The sequence below is a fragment of the Podarcis tiliguerta genome (assembly GCF_965153285.1).
Source record: "Podarcis tiliguerta genome assembly, chromosome: 11".
Taxonomy (NCBI): Eukaryota; Metazoa; Chordata; class Lepidosauria; order Squamata; family Lacertidae; genus Podarcis; species Podarcis tiliguerta.
Window position 1 is genome coordinate 50,903,015 of NC_139544.1, and position 18,892 is coordinate 50,921,906.

At 44.5% G+C, this 18,892-nt stretch overlaps 1 protein-coding gene across 2 annotated transcripts; it reads right to left on the bottom strand.

Moving 5' to 3' along the window:
* Window positions 1–2,674: 2,674 nt before the first annotated feature.
* On the bottom strand, window positions 2,675–17,446 carry LOC310659461 (uncharacterized protein). 2 transcript variants are annotated; one of them, XM_083403009.1, is made up of 8 exons: window positions 17,226–17,446; window positions 11,567–11,773; window positions 9,585–9,818; window positions 8,135–8,288; window positions 7,104–7,213; window positions 6,625–6,738; window positions 4,186–4,335; window positions 2,675–2,937 (listed from the first exon to the last, which is right to left on the bottom strand). In XM_083403009.1, exons 1-8 carry the CDS (start codon window positions 17,307–17,309, stop codon window positions 2,803–2,805), a joined length of 1,188 nt encoding a protein of 395 aa, XP_083259135.1. In that variant the 5' UTR covers window positions 17,310–17,446; the 3' UTR covers window positions 2,675–2,802. The 2 variants fall into 2 exon arrangements, with proteins under 2 accessions (XP_083259135.1, XP_083259134.1); XM_083403008.1 differs by lacking the exon at window positions 17,226–17,446 and adding an exon at window positions 12,871–13,175.
* Window positions 17,447–18,892: the final 1,446 nt, after the last annotated feature.

Below are 18,892 nucleotides of genomic sequence, written 5' to 3' on the forward strand. Positions count from 1 at the left end.
AACACACACAATTATTTTTGTGCATGCATGTGCATGTGAGTGTGTTATAAAGTAGGAGAGTAGGGTTATAAAGACCAGGACTAGCCACCTGAGAAACAGTTTCTACCCAAATGCAATTCTGGTTCTAAATGCAGTATAAGGAGTCTCTATAGTATATTGTATTTTAAAATGGGGCTTCAGAGTTTTTCGGGGGTTTTGAATGTCTTATATAGATTTTTCAGTTTCATTGTTCTGTATGGGACAATGACAATAAAGATATCATATTGTATCGTTTATTCCTTTCCCCCACAAATAAAATTCTATAAGCTTTGAAACCTGGCTTGATTGGTTTTACTAGGTGTTTCTCAGGGATTTATCTCTAAAGTCTGCATCCACTTGGCTTTGGGAAAGAAAATCGAAAGCCCTGCTTGTTTTACTTTCTTCCAGAGCTGGGCTTAAGAAAGGATACCTTAGTCAGAGGGGCTTAGAAGCTCCTCAAATAGTTGGACAGGCAGGGCTGTTTCAAGAGGTTCAACCTGGCTAGTGGCAAACTATCATTATACAAAATGGTGTCCTACTAGTGGTGAAGGTCCATATAGTTAAAGCTATGGTTTTCCCAGTAGTGATATATGGAAGTGAGAGCTGGACCACAAAGAAGGCTGATTGCCGAAGAATTGATGCTTTTGAACTATGGTGCTGAAGGAGACTCTTGAGAGTCCCATGGACTGCAAGAAGATCAAACGTATCCATTCTTAAGGAAATCAGCCCTGAGTGCTCACTGGAAGGACAGATCGTGAAGCTGAGGCTCCAATACTTTGGCCACCTCATGAGAAGAGAAGACTCCCTGGAAAAGACCCTGATGTTGGGAAAGATGGAGGGCACAAGGAGAAGGGGACGACAGGGGACGAGATGGTTGGACAGTGTTGTCGAAGCTACCAGCATGAGTTTGACCAAACTGTGGGAGGCAGTGGAAGACAGGAGTGCCTGGCGTGCTCTGGTCCATGGGGTCACGAAGAGTCGGACATGACTAAACAACAACTACTAGTGGTGAAAATTCTTCCATGATAAGTCATAGAGGCTTATTCTCAAGTAAGGGTGAATTGGGCTGCAGGCTTACAGCCAATTTTTGTCGTGTCATGCCCCCAGGGCATGAGGAAAAACCCGAATGAGTGACTACTATGTGATCACATCCCACAAATACATTTCGCCATCTGTTAATTCCACATCCCTAAATGAAAACTAATCACCACCTAATTGCAATGTAGTAGAAAGCTACAGTGTTGTTCAAATTACAATAATTGCAGCGCTGTTTCCAAAGTTTGCTTACAGCATTCGCTTGAGGATCTGAAAGTGGGGAAAGGAATGTATATATTTGAGGGGAAATTATCGCCTCAGTGCAGGAATGAACAAATATATGTCAGTTTCAATTTGTCTCAGTTCTCGTTTTTCCAATCATCAGTTCAGCTCACTACATTTCCACACCATTTCAGTTCATGTATTTTGGGAGGGAAGGGTGCGGATGAGGTAAATTCTCCATTAAATGCAAACAGTTGGATTTCTCCCCCATCCCAACCCCATTATTGAGGAACTTCAGTAGCAAAAGATGAAAAAATACGCTGGCTTAGATGCCGAGTTTCTGTGATTAGGACTTAACTCATGGAAGGCTCCTGAGGACAGAAGGGGTTGGGGCTGAGGCAGATTCTTAAAATTATCCCTACTTCCTCCCTATAATTCCCTGAAAATTTGCTCTGCAGGATAGAGAAGACCCTCTAGGACAGTGCGGGAGGTGGCCCAGCAGGAAAAAAAGCAAAAATTCTCGTTCCTCTTCTTTCTACTGACAGGAGTCTGCTGGGTTGCAGCCCTTTCTGCAGACGAAATAAGCCCTTTCATGAAAGGAAGGACAATGTAAGACCCAACCTGCTCCCTCACCGCAAAAACTTCTCATTTTGTTTTATTTCTGTGATTATTACATTGCATTTGGAACGGATCATAAGTCAAAACACTTCCATTTAGTGCTCTCATTCATGCTCGCTAAGTTCTAGAAATGTGGTTTTCCTTCACATCTGGCTGAGTACACTATAATCCTGGTGATGCCAAGACAGTGCCAATGGGTACAATTGCGCTGGCAATGCCTCCCCACAAGGTTGGGAGCTTCCTCCACTCTTCTGCCTCAAGATGTGGCCCTTGAATCCAAAAATGTTGGCAACCTTTGTGTATGAGATAGGGTCAAGCTAACCACGACAACAGGGTAATGTGTGCACATCTTATTATAAGTTCCTTTGCCTTATATTGTAGCCCATCATGTAGAGAATAAGCTGACATTATGAAGGAGTGCCTCCACCCCCATCATTCAGCCCACACACTGAAGTCCAGCTCCGTGGGGCTCCTGGTGGTTCCATCCTGGCGAGAAGTGAGGTTGCAGGGAACCAGGCAGAGGGCCTTCTCGGTGGTGGCGCCTGCCCTGTGGAACGCCCTCCCATCAGATGTCAAAGAAATAAACAACCACCTGATGTTTAGAAGACATCTGAAGGCAGCCCTGTTTAGGGAAGTTTTTAATGACTGAAGTTTTAATGTATTTTTAATCTTTTGTTGGAAAGCCGCCCAGAGTGGCTGGGGAAACCCAGCCGGATGGGCAGGGTATAAATAAATTGTTATTATTATCATCATCATCATTATTATTATTAGGAAAACGCAATGCAAGCCCTGACTCTGTTTACTTTATAAAGAAGTAGATAACAACTCGAAAAACTCTTTCAAGGCAGCATTAACATTATTAATAACAAGTGGTTTCATGCGGACTTCTTCATTGCTGTAGTGAAGCTGCTATGGTAGATTAATTGCCTGATCCTCGTTAAAATGTGGAATCTTCTTAAATTCATCCTGCTTTTTGAAGAAAAGCTGGGCTAGTATATGGTCTGGCGTGCGGTGGAAATAGTCATCCATATCAAGGGTCTGCAGCTACAAAAAAAACAACCACAACAGTATTTGAATTGGGAAAAGGAAGTTTATGCTCGTTTCACAGTAACGCACACACATTTTTCATGGCAAACTTTTTAAATTACCATCTTATGTAATATGTACAATCATGTATAATACGGATGAGCAAATTTCAATTGGTTTCTCTCCATTTCTAATTTTTCCAGTCTTACATTCAGTTCTCTACATTTCCACATTGGTTTGCAAATAAATAAATAAATTGTAAGTTCTCGTGAAAATTCATCAGTATTTTTGTGAGAATTTCACCGAATAGTCATATCTTTGTAAGCACCTTAGTTATGCGCTTTTGCCAAGCAGTGTACCTAATATAAAGCACTTTCCCATGTTATTTATTACTAATATGCATTTTTAAACCTACTTTAGTATATGCACATTACTTGGCTGGAGAACTGCATTTCAAAATTCAGAAAAATTCAAATTTTGAAGGATGGATGTTTGGGTTTTTGGTGGATTGCTTCAGAAAGCACAAATTAGGGAATTTGCCTTTAAATGCGAGTTAAAATTCTTCCCCATCACTAATATATGGTTGTTGTTTTTTCTCCCCAATCCTGCAAAACCTTTATAACACTGATTGTGGTTCACAATAACTCACCACACTCACTTAACTGTGGCTTAACTGTATCTAGCCTGGCAGTTTACAGTGGTACCCCGCAAGACGAATGCCTCGGAAGACGAAAAACTCGCTAGACGAAAGGGTTTTTCGTTTTCTGAGGTGCTTCGCAAGACGGATTTTCCTAAGGGCTTGCTTCGCTAGACGAAACAGCCCTGCCTCTCCTGTCATGGCGACGGTCACTGCACGCACGCACGCTCGCTTCCCCGCTCCTCCGGCTCCCTCCCACCTTCCGGCTGCCGACTCCTCCGGCTCCCTCCGACCTTCCGGCTGATGGCCGACCTTCCGGCTGCCTCGCGCTGCTGCCCACTGCCCTCGCACGCTCCTCTGAGAGAGCCGTTGCCGCCAGCAGCCAGCATTGCAGCCGGAGTCGTGCTCCTGAGCCCCACCGCCCTCCAGCAGCTGCGTCGCGCGGTGGCCACAAGGCGCGGGTGAGTCCGAGGTACCGGCTGCGGCAGCTGCCCTGCTTCTCCCCACCCCTCCCCGCCGTGGTGCTTCGCAAGACGAAAAAACTCGCTCAACGAAAAAACTCGCGGAACGAATTAATTTCGTCTTGCGAGGCACCACTGTATCTAGGAAGTCAAGCACAGATTTCCTACCTGGTTTGCAGTGCTGAATGCCAAAATGAAAAGCAATTCTTCGTCGCATGTGCTCTTGATGTAGTGTTGGGTTCCAACGGGGAAAAACACGACATCTCCAACGCCAATGGTGAAGTCAGTGGTGAGTGATGGTGAAACGATAATGCCCACCTGGAGAGAGAATGCACCAACAAGGAAATACACCCCGACATCCGTCCAACTGAATCTGTGGTTCTCAATGGACTTCATGAGAAATGTCACAAATCCGGGCGTCTGTGATGTCTCCCAGAGCCGAAGGTTCAGAAAAGGAACAAATAGAATGATCCAGAAGATAGAGCAATTTCCCTATGAAGAAATGCAACTACATCTCGGGCTTCTTAGTTTAATAATAATAATAATAATAATAATAATAATATCTTTATTGTCATTGCCCCCTTCGGGGACAACGAAATTACTTGAAAATTAGAGAAAAGGTGGAGGGACATGATAGAGGACATTATTCATGGTGTAAAGCAGACATGTCCAACCGGCCGTGATCGACAGGTAGATCCCCCGTTGATAATGGTCGATCACGGGAATAAAAGAATTGTGGAATGAATGTCTCCGCCCCCTGCCCCCCTTGCTCTGCCCCTCTGGGCGGAGTTTGGCGGTATCGCTTTGCGATGTTGAATACGTTGTATGGCTTTAGCGCTGTGTGCAGTTTTCCAGGTTAGTGATTGATGTCAGACCCCTGTATATAAGCTGTTTTTCCCAAAAAAGCTCAACAACTCTTGTCTCCCCCAAAAAAGGTCAACAGCTGTGGTCAATCCTCAATGACAATGGGTAGATCACTGCCAGTTTTTTTATACTGGGAGTAGATCGCAGTCTCTTGGTAGTTGGATGGGCCTGGTGTAGAGAAAGCAGATAATTACCATATTTTCCGCTCCATAAGACGCACCTGACCATAAGACGCACCTAGTTTTTAGAGGGGGAACGCAAGAAAAAAAATATTTTTTTAAGGGAGTGCTGAGCAGAGCCTGTATGCATCCCAGGCTCTGCCCAGCGTTCCCTTTCACGAGCTGTGTGGGGCATGTGTGCGTCGCTTGCAGGCTTTCCCCCGAGGAGGGAGAAGGGCAGCCCATCACTGCTGAGTTGCCCTTCTCCCTCCTTGAGGAAAAGCCCCCAAGACCCGCACACACGCTCCGAAGGGCTAGTGAAAGGGAGCGCGGCTCTTGGGGGCTTTTCCGGGAGGTGGGGGAAGGGACAGAGCGCAGCTAAGCCAGAAGCTAGAACAGCGAGAGGGATCGCTGCACTCCCTCTCACTGTTCTGGCTTCTGGGATAGCTGCACAGCCTCTTTAGGGCAGCAGGATGAAGGCTCCCCCTGCCCTGAAGAGGCTTCATGCGGCTAAGCCAGAAGCTAGAACAGCGAGAAGGAGCACAGCGATCCCTCTCCCTGCTCTGGCTTCTGGGAGAGCTGCGCAGCCTGCATTTGCTCCATAAGACGCACACACATTTCCCCTTACTTTTTTAGGAGGGAAAAAGTGTGTCTTATAAAGCAAAAAATACGGTATGTTTTTCTCCCTCATATACTGTTATAAAGCTGTGTAAGGGGACAGGAGGAACCAGGAGGAGCAGCACAATGGATACAGGAGAGTGACCTCCTCGTAGGACAGGATTTGCAGACAACCCGATGTGCAAGGCTACGGAGCTCCAAGATTTCTTTCCCAACTCTGCCTTGCAGAAAACTGGAAGGAACCGGAGCTAGGAACAGTCTGATTCTCCTAACCCAGCAACAGTCACTGGGTGCCTACCAGATTTGGACTACAACTCCCATCATCCTAGTCATGTTTTCTGTGGCTGATGGGAGTTGTAGTTCACTATCTTGAAGGCACCAGGTTGGCTAACCCTGCAACCTCCTTGCCACCAGCCCAAAATGCTGACATTTCTTCTTTGAAAATATTCATAACCTTTTTCTTTTATAGAAAAGCTTATAAGCTGCGTAAGCAGAAAAATTCGTAATTGACGTACATAATAACATCACCAATAAAACATGATTAAATCAGCAAAACTGTTAAAAAAGCAAATATACATAAAATAATCACTGATAAAACTCAGATAAAAAGCAGCAAAACTGGGGGGAAATGCATAACTAAACTGTATTCCTGGGTAGGATTGCTGAAATAAAAACAATAAGAGATAGAAGACAAGGTGCAGCAAAGAGGGAGAGATAAAAAAACACAGTGGAAAATGGGATGGGAGGCTGACAAAAACAAAAGAAAAATTGATTATGTATTGGAGTGTAACTGTGAAACTTGTAAAAATTTAATAAAATATAACTGGGGGGTGAAATGAAAGTCTTCAGCAGGAGTCAAAACAATATTGTGAGAGTTTCTGCTTCCTGCCAATAGCTAAGCACCTATTCCTTACCCAAGGAAAACTCAGAACAGTTTACATCATAGTGGTTTAAGTTAAATAGCTACCTTTCCACACCCACTGATGACGTATCCCATCTCGTTGGCATTGAAATGAAAGTGGGGCTGCCGTAGACCATTGCTATAGATCCTGAGTGTCCCCAAAGTAAGAGCATCTTCCTTCTGAGACCAAGGAGAGCAAACAAAAACACGTGAACATGTGAGGTTGTGCAAAATAACAATAGGGTGTCTCAAAGCATTAATACAGGGGTTGGGAACCGGAGGCCCTGCAGACTTGTTGGACTCCAACTCCCATCATCCCTGACCACTGGCCATGTTGGCTGGGGCTGATGGGAGTTGGAGTCCAACAACGTTATAGATCTCAGGTGGCTCCATGGGTCAGTGCAACTGGCTGTTAACCAGAAGGTTGGTGGTTTGAGCCCATGCAGAGAAGGCTATGGGCAGGGTTTCTGTATTGCTCCCCAAACGGAACATTTGACTCAGATCTCCATGATCTCATCCACAGCGCTTTTTATCTCAATACTTACTGAATGGAGAAACTCGCTGTAAATTCTTTCATTCGTACTCAAGCCTTTTCCATCTTTCACATACCGAGCAAACTGGATTATTCCCCCGGGGAAACGGAACTCAGTTGACCCTGAATGGAGGACAAACGCAGCATCCTCAACAGTAAGACAAGCTTTGGAGACTTAGTTCGTGATCATCACAGAATATTTATTAGCTTACATTGCTCGCTAAGCCATCCTTGCTGTTCTGAGACATTTGCAAACACTTAGCAGCAGACCACGTGTTCTGGATATAGAAGTGCCAGACATACTTCTGTGAGGCCAAAACTCCAAAGCTTAGGAAGAAAGAGAATAGACTTTCCCAGCCTTCCTCCACCCCGTCCCAAGTTCCAAGGGTGGTGGAACTACTAAGAGAGTCCTGAGTTAGGGTTGCCATTTTTCAAAAAGTGAAAACCTGGACACATAAAAATTGACATTTTGAGCTATTTTTAAGGAAAGTCAGCAAAAACAACACTGGGTTACCATACGTCCAGATTTTCCTGGACCTTTTGCCAGTTTCCACCCAGACACTGCTTCCAACTGCAATATTCAGGGTATGTTCGGATGTATGATAACCCTACCTGAGTGCCAATCTTACCACCCAAGAGGGTTTCTTTAAAAAATCAAGGCTTTAAAAAGAGAATATTTGATTCCTCCATAGGCATTTAATTAGGAATAAGCTCATCTGCTTGGTTTTGCAGACAGCGGAGTTTCTGTGTCCAGCTTTGCCTATGCTCTGGAACAAACTGTGGAACCAGAAATAGATTCCGCCATTGATTCTGGGCAATCCTTTCCTGGCTGGGTCTCTGAGAATGTCTGGAAACATCTTGGGTAGCAAATGGATGCCACCAGCTCTTTCCTGCATCAGAAGCCCAGGAGAACGTTCCTAAGGTGGTGGTGGGGCTGGTCCTCTATTGCCTCTGCTCCCTTTGCTGAAGCGACCCCGACCCACATTGCCAACTGTCTGGAAACAAAGGTCCCTGTTAATGCCATCTCAGTTTTCTCTGAAGTACCTTTGAGGTCAAAGAAGTACCGCCACACAAGCGGGTCTTCGGACTGCTGGTAGTTGGGATTCTGAACGAGCTCTGCTAGGTTTGGAGGAAGGTTGACGGCTTGGTCTTCTGCTTGCTTCTGGAAAGACCTGATGAAGGCCACTCCACCTTGAGGCTAGAAAACATGCAGCAAACGTTGGATTTAGCTTCTCAGCAGCAGTGACTTAAAGCAGCTCCAGCTAGAGGAGTTTGTTTTTGTCACTGAAATTCTACTCAGTACTGATCCAGAGCAGATTCCAATGTGTAGTTAGCAGAGTAACAACTTAAACACGTTGCAGGATTCTCAAAAACTAGATCAGAGGCAATTAATACTTCATCCAGCAGAGCTTTACTGCTACTGAAGGGAAATGAGCATAATGGTCACAAATCCAATACATTCAGGATTGGCACTGTGTATAAAAAATCCAGTTGCAGCAGACTTAGCTTAAACTTACAATAACTTATACTAAGCATACAAAACACCATACCAGAAAGAAAGAAAGAAAGAAAGAAAGAAAGAAAGAAAGAAAGAAAGAAAGAAAGAGTGAGACCCAGACTCCTTCTGGCCTCACAGTCAGCATGACCTTGACAGAAAGAGATAACAGAACCAGTTTAAACCAGCTGTACTCAGCTTCTTTGAAGGAATAACCCAAACATCAGGAACCTTCTGCTTGTTTGCTTGTTTCTTTCACACAAAGAAGCTTACGGAAGCTTCTTGAATTAAGTAGAATAGGAAAGATCTCTACACATCAGATCAGTATTTTCTGCACTAAGAAATGCAAACTGACAGTTTAAGCCCTAAAAGAGATGGGAAGGGGGGTAGGAACTAAATTTTCAAGAACAAATGAAATAGGCTTCTTAAAAAAATAAAAACTAAAACATCCTGTGCATTAGTGGTGGGCATATTCTGCTTTATTGGTTGTTCTGAGAAGCTTCCCCAATGATGCCACATAACTGCTTTCTAGATGGGCTGAAGCACAACAAAAAGGGGACCAAAAAAGAACACCCGACCCCAGAACAATTTGTGGTAAGAAAAGTTGCAGAATTTCAGTAGGAAATGAACTTTGCTGCTTGGAAATGACGCGGGGAGGGGGGCTGCCCCAAAACCGCTGCAGATGCAATTTGTATGGAAAATGGAATCTTGTGTGACAACCCCAATAGCATCATAAATGTATGATTAAAAGGCTATCTGGAGGGGCCCATACCTCATGTCATAGCCCCAATTGGCTCTTAAAGCAGCTTACAAAGATTTTCACAATACAGCTGCATTCAAGTGTAGCATCAGGAACAGAAACATCTCAGGGCTTATCGACACATTTGGTTGCCTGACCTCTTTCCCCTGGGAAAACCTGTAGCTTAGTGCTGAGTAGGAATGAACAGCAATCAGCCCCCCCCCCCCAGACTAGCACTAAGGAGTTTATGTTGTACAGACCTTTAGTGACCTTGCTGCTATGTCTTCAGGTGTTAAGAAAAACGTATCATCCAGATCCAGAGTTTGAAGCTCTTCATGGGTTGTGAAGAACAGCAAGAACAGACAGTCTTCTGTACCGACGTTCTTGAGCCAATGCACCGTGTTTCGAGGGAAGAAAATGACCTGGCCCGCTGTGACGTTGTACGTGGTTACGGTATTTCCACCAGCATCAACAACCCCAATCCATGCAGTGCCCTGAAAAACACAGGTGGAGAGAGGACTAGTCTTTGCAAATCAAGTTAAGAAGGCAGAAATCCAATGCCATCACTACAACACTGCCATGGGCCATCACAGCAGTGCAAAGAGTGAAGCCCCGATGTTTTATTGTGTTTTATGAGTGTTGGAAGCCACCCAGAATGGCTGGGGCAGCTATAGACTATTAAAATGTATCGATCAGTCATCTGCATCAGAATTCTTGATCCAGGACACTGACAATCTATTCGCCACCCTGGAATCCTCCTCCTGTCTTCTTCCCAAAGCCAAGTTAGTGCTTTCCCCAGACTTGGGAAGGATGTGGGAAGGCTTTAGGACTTTGCCAGAGCCCTCCTGCCTCCTTCACCAAATAGGTGCCTCCATACCCTGTCACTGCTGTTGACTGCATTTTATTCAGCTACGCACACCCCAGTCCCTGACTAGTGAGAGATTGCAGGGTTGCCGACACATAATAACAACAATTTTATTATTTCTATGCCACACCCATCTGATTGGGTTGCCCCAGCCATACCTCAGGTTTGGTTTCCTTCAAATGAAGGTCACCGGAGATGGCAATGTCTTTGTGATGTGTGATTTTATTTACATGCCTGTACATTACAAGCTCAAGGGACGCGGGTGGCGCTGTGAGTAAAACCTGAGCGCCTAGGACTTGCCGATCGTATGGTCGGCGGTTTGAATCCCCGCGGCGGGGTGAGCTCCCGTTGTTCGGTCCCAGCTCCTGCCCACCTAGCAGTTCGAAAGCACCCTTAAGTGCAAGTAGATAAATAGGTACTGCTTTGTAGCGGGATGGTAAACGGCGTTTCCGTGTGCTGCGCTGGTGCTGGCTCGCCAGAGCAGCTTCGTCACGCTGGCCACGTGACCCGGAAGTGTCTCCGGACAGCGCTGGCTCCCGGCCTCTTAAGCAAGATGGGCGCGCAACCCCAGAGTCGGTCACGACTGGCCCGTACGGGCAGGGGTACCTTTACCTTTACCTTTACATTACAAGAAGAATAAGAAGAAGAGTTTGGATTTGATATCCCGCCTTTCACTCCCTTTAAGGAGTCTCAAAGCAGCTAACATTCTCCTTTCCCTTCCTCCCCCACAACAAACACTCTGTGAGGTGAGTGGGGCTGAGAGACTTCAAGGAAGTGTGACTGGCCCAAGGTCACCCAGCAGCTGCTTGTGGAGGGGCGGAGATGTGAACCCGGTTCCCCAGATAACGAGACTACCGCTCTTAACCACTACACCACACTGGCTCTCAGCACTGGCTCACAAGCTCACAGCACTGACAACCCAACTGATTTTGCGTTTCCCATTAGTTTTCTTGTGGGTTTCCCAAAGCCATAGCTCTGGATTCAGCGCACAGAGAGCAAGTTAAGCCTGTGTGTTTACTCCACATACGACTCACCCTGGTCTATTCTCTCTTAAACCCACCAATGACATAACCTCCAACCAGAGGAAGGAGGGAGGCCTGTCCCGCTTCTGGAAACATCCAGCAACTTCCATGGCAACTAGTATCCTTTACTGCTTAATTATGCAAAGAGATACTTAACAGACATGGCTTGGGCCTTTAACTTAGCAAAAAAGACTCCTCTGCAGAATGCAATTTTAGAGATATAAAACCATAAATTTGGAGGGCACCCAAAGATGACATAAAAACGAAACCACCATCCTAATCCTATAGCTATCTAAGGGGTCTTTCCACTAGAAAGGTTGGGTAAAAACAATTTTAAGATAACCCCAAAAAGTACCTTTAAGAGGTAGCCATGCTCATTGGCATTGAAATGCCAGTGTGGTGCACGCAGTCCTTTGCTCTTAATCCTCAAAGTTCCAAACGTCATCTTGGAGCGCTGAGCATTGATGCTTCTTCCAAACTCCATCTCTTCCTTGTTCTGGTACTCATTGGCGTTTTTCCGGAATCTCGACCACTGAATGGTACCGCCCGGGAACTCGTGCTTCTGGAAAGGGTAATACTTGGGACATCAAGCACTGCATAAAAAGTCTAATATCCAGTGAAGTTATTTGCGGCCCATTCTGCCTCCAGCTATGTACAAGAATTTGCGTGAAAGAATGTACACTTGTTACAGGCTCAGGTACTTATACTACGTCCCTCCACAGTCCAGGAACACATAATGTGGCTCCTTCTTTCCTTATACAGTAAAATAATAGTAATAATAATAATAATAATAATAATAATAATAATAATAATAATATATTATTTCTATGCTGCCCATATGGCTGGGTTTCCCCAGTCACTCTGGGCAGTTCCCAACAGAATATTAAAAACACGATAAGACATCAAACACTCAAAACTTCTATAAACAAGGCTGCCTTCAGATGTCTTCTAAAAGTCAGGTAGTTGTTTATTTCCTTGACATCTGGTGGGAGGGTGTTCCTCAGGGTGGGCGCCACTACCGAGAAGGCCCTCTGCCTGGTTCCCTGTGACCTCACTTCTCGCAGTGAGAGAACCGCCAGAAGACCCTCGGAGCTGGACCTCAGTAGAGCAACACTAGCCAACTTTGTGTCTTCCAGCTGCTGCTGAAATTCAAGACCCCAAAGCCTCAGCCAGCATGGACATTGGTGAGGGATGATGGAAGCTGGAGGCCACTACTTCTTGGCAACCCCATGGACAAAATAATCATTAAGGTCCTTATTCATAGAGTTGGAAGGGACCCCCAAGAGTCATGCAGGAATCTCAACTAAAGCATCCATGACAGATGACCATCCAACCTCTCCAATGAAGGAGAGTCCACAGCCTCTTATGTGAAATATATTCTGGCTGGGCTTTTAGTGTTGTGGGCCCAAGCCTGTGGAGCACACGCCCAGTTGAGATCATAACAGCACCCTCCTGGCTGAACTTCAGGCACATGACAAAAAAGACTATCCCACTCCAGCAGTTATTTGAAGGCAGTGTTCAAGTTTTGCACAGCTTTTTCGTTTTTTGTTCTCTGCGTGGCTCCTGGTTCCTTGTACGCCACTTAGAAATACTAATGATTAAGCAGTGTATAAACGCCTTAAACAAATAAAAATAAAACAGGATATGGTCAAATTATACCTTGGCTTTAGCAAGCTGGTGGAGAAACTGGAACTTGGGGTCCACCTGGGCAGATGTTACTCTTGAAGTTCCCGGGGAAGCAGCTCTACGCTTTTCTGCGCTGGCATCGTATTTTGGTTTGAAGCCGGTGTTGGCGGTATAGACCAGAGACAAAACCAGCACCCCTAAGACAGTGGTGATGGCGCAGGCCAAGAGGCAGACCAGAAATATGTTGAGCAGGGACCAGCGGCTCTTTTTCTCCCCCGATAAACAAAGAAACAAAGAGGAATAATTAGTAGCCATTTTTATAGAACTGGCAAAACAGAACATTGCCTCTCCAGGCCTGTGTAAGCTGATAAAACACTGTAACTTCACAATGCAGAAAGTCTGTAGCTCAATAGTAGAGCAACTGGCTTGCATGCAGAAGACCCCAGATTCAATTCCTAGCTTCTCCAGGTAGGGCCGAAATTGGATCATGAAGGTGGCATGTAGGCTTCTCCAGGGCAGCAAAAACGTTGACTATCAATTCTGAAAATTCTCAGTGTTAGGGACCTCCTTGGTCATTCAGTTTTGAGATGAGGCCATTCGGTGAAGCTCTAAAGACGTGACTCGCATCTTGGAGTTGTCAGAAACAATCACTTTGGCTATGAACTATTAGCTGTTACTGGTCGCTTCATAAGGTTCTCAACACATCGCGTGCCTGGCTGCTACGTATCTTGTAACTCTTGGAGCTATTCCCCACACGGTTCAGCACAATCTGAGGTTTCCCACTGAGTGTACGTACAAACAGCAGGGACTTGCCTCCAATCCTGTTTTTCTGGTGGTTGTCAGTGGGGAAGGGGTGGGGGAGTTGTTTGTGTATACGTGTAAAGAGTAGGGATTATATGTGTGTGCATAAAGGGATTATCTGTCTAGTGCAATACACAGAACATCCGACTCCCCGTCAGTTCTAAAAGCAACTATTACAGAGACTACGTATGTCGTGGTCTCTAAAGGCCCTCCTCCTCCATTTTTTTAAAAAGTCATTTCCGTGCGCTGCTCTGGTTCGCCAGAAGCGGCTTAGTCATGCTGGCCACATGACCCAGAAGCCGTATGCCGGCTCACTCGGCCAATAAAGCGAGATGAGTGCCGCAACCCCAGAGTTGGCCACAACTGGACCTAATGGTCAGTGGTCCCTTTACCTTTACCTAATCCTGGGAAATGGTAGGGTTTGTGCTATGACAAAGAGTAAGGGAGCTCCTGAGCTGGGGGGGAACCTCCCATAATACCCCAACATTTTCCATTTTCATCTGAGCTTAGTATCTTATCACACGCATACATGATCAGTTTATACCTATCTTAGAACAGGTTGCACTAGGATTGCCACCTTTTTTGTAACTAAGAACCTGTACCTTTACTAGCTACCTGACTGGTAGAAATTCAGCTTTCCTCTCTCACTGCATTTCCATGCAAGTAAAAGCCTCATCAGTTGAACTTTAGGTTGTTATTTCAGCTCTGGCTATTTTCAAAGCAGAATAGCTCCAACTAGGGGGGAAAGCAATTGATAACTTCAGAAGTGACCCAGCTTGTTAATATTGTCATTGTAGCAACCAGCAGTTTTTGCCTTTGATTACTGCAATGCTGAAAGGTTCTGGGTTTTTTTAGAAGTTTATGGAGAATAATTTGCTGGTTTTGATCTGCTCAGCCAGGAAAACTTCCTCTTTCAACTCTTCTTCCCTTACTTCTGCTTACAAAAAATTGTCCTAACCAAAGTTGCTTAAGCTATCCGGGAAAATGCCTGAGGAAGTTAACAAATCAATATTAGTTAATTCATAATTGTGCAGTAGTTTTGCACAGAGCACCCTGGTTACCTTGGGAAAGTCACTATTATTCAGCAGAACATAACGCAGGCACAATTATCACTGCCATATCTAAAAACCAAGTTCAGAAGTGCTTGTCCTTTTTGTCACATTCCAGCATGAGAAAGACAGATTCAAGGATGGGGCTATGCAGAAACGGATGAACTCAGTTCTTGATGCCTCTCTGGGGCAAAGCAAATGTAATGTGGCCCAACCTGGCCCCACACACAGACCTACAGTAACTAGAGGCATGGCAAATATTGATCCTAACCATCTCCTTAACAGAGCCTGGAAAGTTATCTCTTTCCAAAAAAAAGTTCTAGTTTTTAAGGTGCTGTTGTTATTTTATCACTTGTTGTTTGCTGCTCCAGGCCCCTTTGGGAGGAGAGTTGAGATATAAATTACCATATTTTTTGCTCTATAAGACTCACTTTTTCCCTCCTAAAAAGTAAGGGGAAATGTGTGTGTGTCTTATGGAGAGAATGCAGGCTGACAGCTATCACAGAAGCCAGAACAGCAAGAGGGATCGCTGCTTTCACTGCACAGTGATCCCTCTTGCTGTTCTGGCTTCTGAATATTTTTTTACTTGTTTTCCTCCTCCAAAAACTAGGTGCGTCTTGTGGTCTGGTGCATCTTATAGAGCGAAAAATACAGTAATAAATAAGTAGTTCAAGTCCTGTCAGGGGAAAAGCGGGGTATAAATATGGAATAATAATCATTAAATGGTGAATTGCTTAATTATTTTTTCCAACAATCATGATATTTAAGCTTAAAGGTCTGAAGACTCTAGGGCAGAGGTTTTCAACCTTTTTGAGTCCACAGCTCCCTTAACCAATTACAATATTTCTGTGGCACCTCTGTGGGCCTGTCCTGTCACCCCTTGCCTGCAGAGCTAGCAGCCTCTCACCCTTTTTGAAACACCCTCCCTTGTGGAGTGTTCCTTCAGCCTTCTCTACTCTCCCCTCTTCCTTGGAAGTCCTGCGGGCAGCTGCTGCTGCCATCGCTGGTCTGAGCTGCCACCCTCCCCACCCCAAACAGAGGTGCCTCCCAGGGGCACCATTCGACTGCAGAGCTCATAGCTAGGGCTGCTACAATAAACAGATGTGCAAGCCTTTGGGAGGCAGAGACGCGAGAGGGCATCAGAGGAGGGAAGGAAGGAAATAGGGACAGAGGACAGTGTTGCCTACTGCACCCCTGACCATCATTCAAGGGTGCCACGGCACACTGGTTGAAACCCACTACTTAAAAAACGTAAGAGAATGAACTTGAAGAACTTGAAAGCATTCAAAGTTCTACCCCAAAACAAACTTCTCATTCCGTTCACCCAACAATTATGGGAACTACTTGCAGGTGTAGTTCAGAGATTTTTGAACTAATTCAGTGAAGTTTGTTGAACCAAACTAGTTCATTCTGAGCATTGGTCTTTAATTTCTATCCTTTCCCCACTTTGAAATAACTAGCAGCCACTTACAAAATGGGCATGTCACTTCTTGTGGACAGATAAGATAACTGTACACATTGTACACTGAAGAAAGCTATAAATCTCCTTGCAATTCTTTATTTATCCTGAATGATCAGTAGTGGAGAGATTACTTAAAGGATAAAAACACTACTTATTTTGCTCTCAGCAGTCGACCTGACATATCCCCCCAACATTCCTCCTTCTGCATGTACCAAATTTGTACCAGATCATATGACCAGGCTTTTCTTGTTTCTGCACCCAAACATAGCAACCCTCCACAATGGTCTGACTTGGGATAAGACTGCTTCCTTTGTTCGTATAAGACTGTCCATTCTGACAATGGTGAAAAGACAGAGAGACAACATGGATTCTGTTTCTTCTGCTTGCCTCAGAGGCTACAACACAGTGAGAACCCCAAACCATCCAGGAGTTGATAAGACACCAACTACCATCAGGAGAGGCAGCTCAATATATTTTGCTGCCTGAAGCAAAGAACAAGATGACGCTCCCCCATTCCATGAACAGAAGCCAACTGGATTTGCACATCAGCCCCAGACAGCAAGGTCAAAAACCAGAGATGATGAGTTGGCATCCCGTATTATCCTGAGAGCCACAGGTTCTCCACCCATGGCTGCCAACATCAACCCTTTGGCAGGTGGTGCAAACTTCCAAGTGCTGCCTACAGGTCACATGGTCAGAGATGGAATCATGCACTTTCAAGTATTTGAGAACAGAATTAGAAGATTAGACTGCACATAGAAAAAATTCTCCCATTGGATTACTCTTGCTGGGCCTGATAAGCTCATTTTAAAAAACAAAAATCTCCCACTCTATGTTTTTAACTCAGTTGCTGTTGTTTAAAAAAAACATTTTTTATTAGCAGATTTTTAAAAACGCAGTTCAAGTCCTAGGCAACCTGCTAATACTTACTTGTTTATAGCTAGAGGTGCTGGATGAAGTATGGAAGCACATTCTCAAGATTTTCTATACATTTTCTATACATTTTGTAACAAGTTTCCAGAGCTGAGCATATAGCTTCAGATCAGCTCTCTCGTTATTTCACAACAGCAACTTACTGGGTGTTCTTGTTTTCTCCTCTCCGTTTTGACTGAGGGACTTGGAGGTGTTTCTTCATGCAGTTCAAATCCTGAGTTATCCATTTCAAGTGAGCGAAGTAGAATTTTGCATGCACCAAAAGTGAAATCCGATGTTACCTTGGATTTGTGGCCTGAACTTCAGTAGCAGGAGAAAGCATCTGTTTTCCTTAGAATATACACACGGTAATGGACAACTTGAGGAACAGGTTGCAATTCAGGATATCCCCTTTCTTAAACCAAACTTTCTTTACCAGGAAGGCTGTCACCATGACTAATGTACTTCTAATTTCAGTCATAACAATATTCAGTTCCTCAGCATCATATGAACCAAGCAATGTAATATGCCAATGAAAAACAGGCGGCTTCTTGGAAATAAAGGCATTAAGTTTTTTGTCCAGGCAACTGATAATAGAATCAGAGTTGGAAGGAATGCTGGGGATCATCGAGTCCAACCCCCTGCAAAGTAGGAATATGCACCTGCCCATTACGGGGATCAAACCTGCAACCTTGTCTGATGTTCAGTCACCTGAAACAGTTCTTAAGACCTACTTATAAAGTCTATGGTTGGTCCTGATAAATCAAGAGCCTGATTTGTGCTGTCAACTAACAGTGTGTGTAAATATATACACAAGAGTTGAGAGCGAGCCTGATTAATTTGTGTGATTTCAGGTACTATTTTATTTATTCATCTAATAAAATATATACAATGCTTGATTGTAAACAACAACAACCCTCAAAGCAGTTTACAAAAAGATGAGAACAAGAAAATATTGGGGGGAAGAAAATAGGATACTTTAAAACTTACAAAAATTTAAGATACTAAAGCAGGTTAAAATTCACATCACCATTTCTAAGCTTCTGGTTTATTTAATTTGAATGTGTGTGTCTATAGATAAAAAAAAAAAAAAAAAAACCACACACACAATGCATGTCCAAAGTTAGGAACTGGTTTGTTCCAGTTACTCACTTTCAAATCCATTTTTTTCTTCTGGTTTACATCATAGCTAATGCAACTTGACTGACGCTCATGAATCCTCATTTCATGTTAATGGGGCAAAGGGTTTTCCTATGATTACCACAGGAGGGGGTCCATGCTACTGGTGTGGTCCATTTTGGTCACATTGAAGGAAACACCCCTGGGGATGTCCACACATTGATGTTGAAACCTACACTAACAAAACCAGCATGTGACCAGCTGCAGGAATGTGGGCTGAGCACAAGATCCTGATTCCTGAGCACATGGGCATGCTTGTTGAAATCAAGCTTATCTTGATTCTGGCGTCAGCCTAACTGGACATGTAGCTTTTGTAAAATTGCATGCTCTGTCAAAACAATGAAGACAATGGTAGTATGCTAACTGAACTGAGTAACTATTGTTTAGCCAAGCAATCAACTGAAAATTATTTCACTTGATTGACAGCCCTAATTTAAAGTGAGATGGATGGGAAAGTACATGTACAGGATGGGGGGAACCCTGCAGAAAAATGTCCCGAGACACTAAAAAAGGTAAAGGTAAAGGATCCTGACAGTTAAGTCCAGTCGCAGACGACTCTGGGGTTGCAGCGCTCATCTTGCTTTACAGGCCAAGGGAGCCGGCGTTTGTCCACAGACAGTTTCTCCAGGTGATGTGGCCAGCATGACTAAGC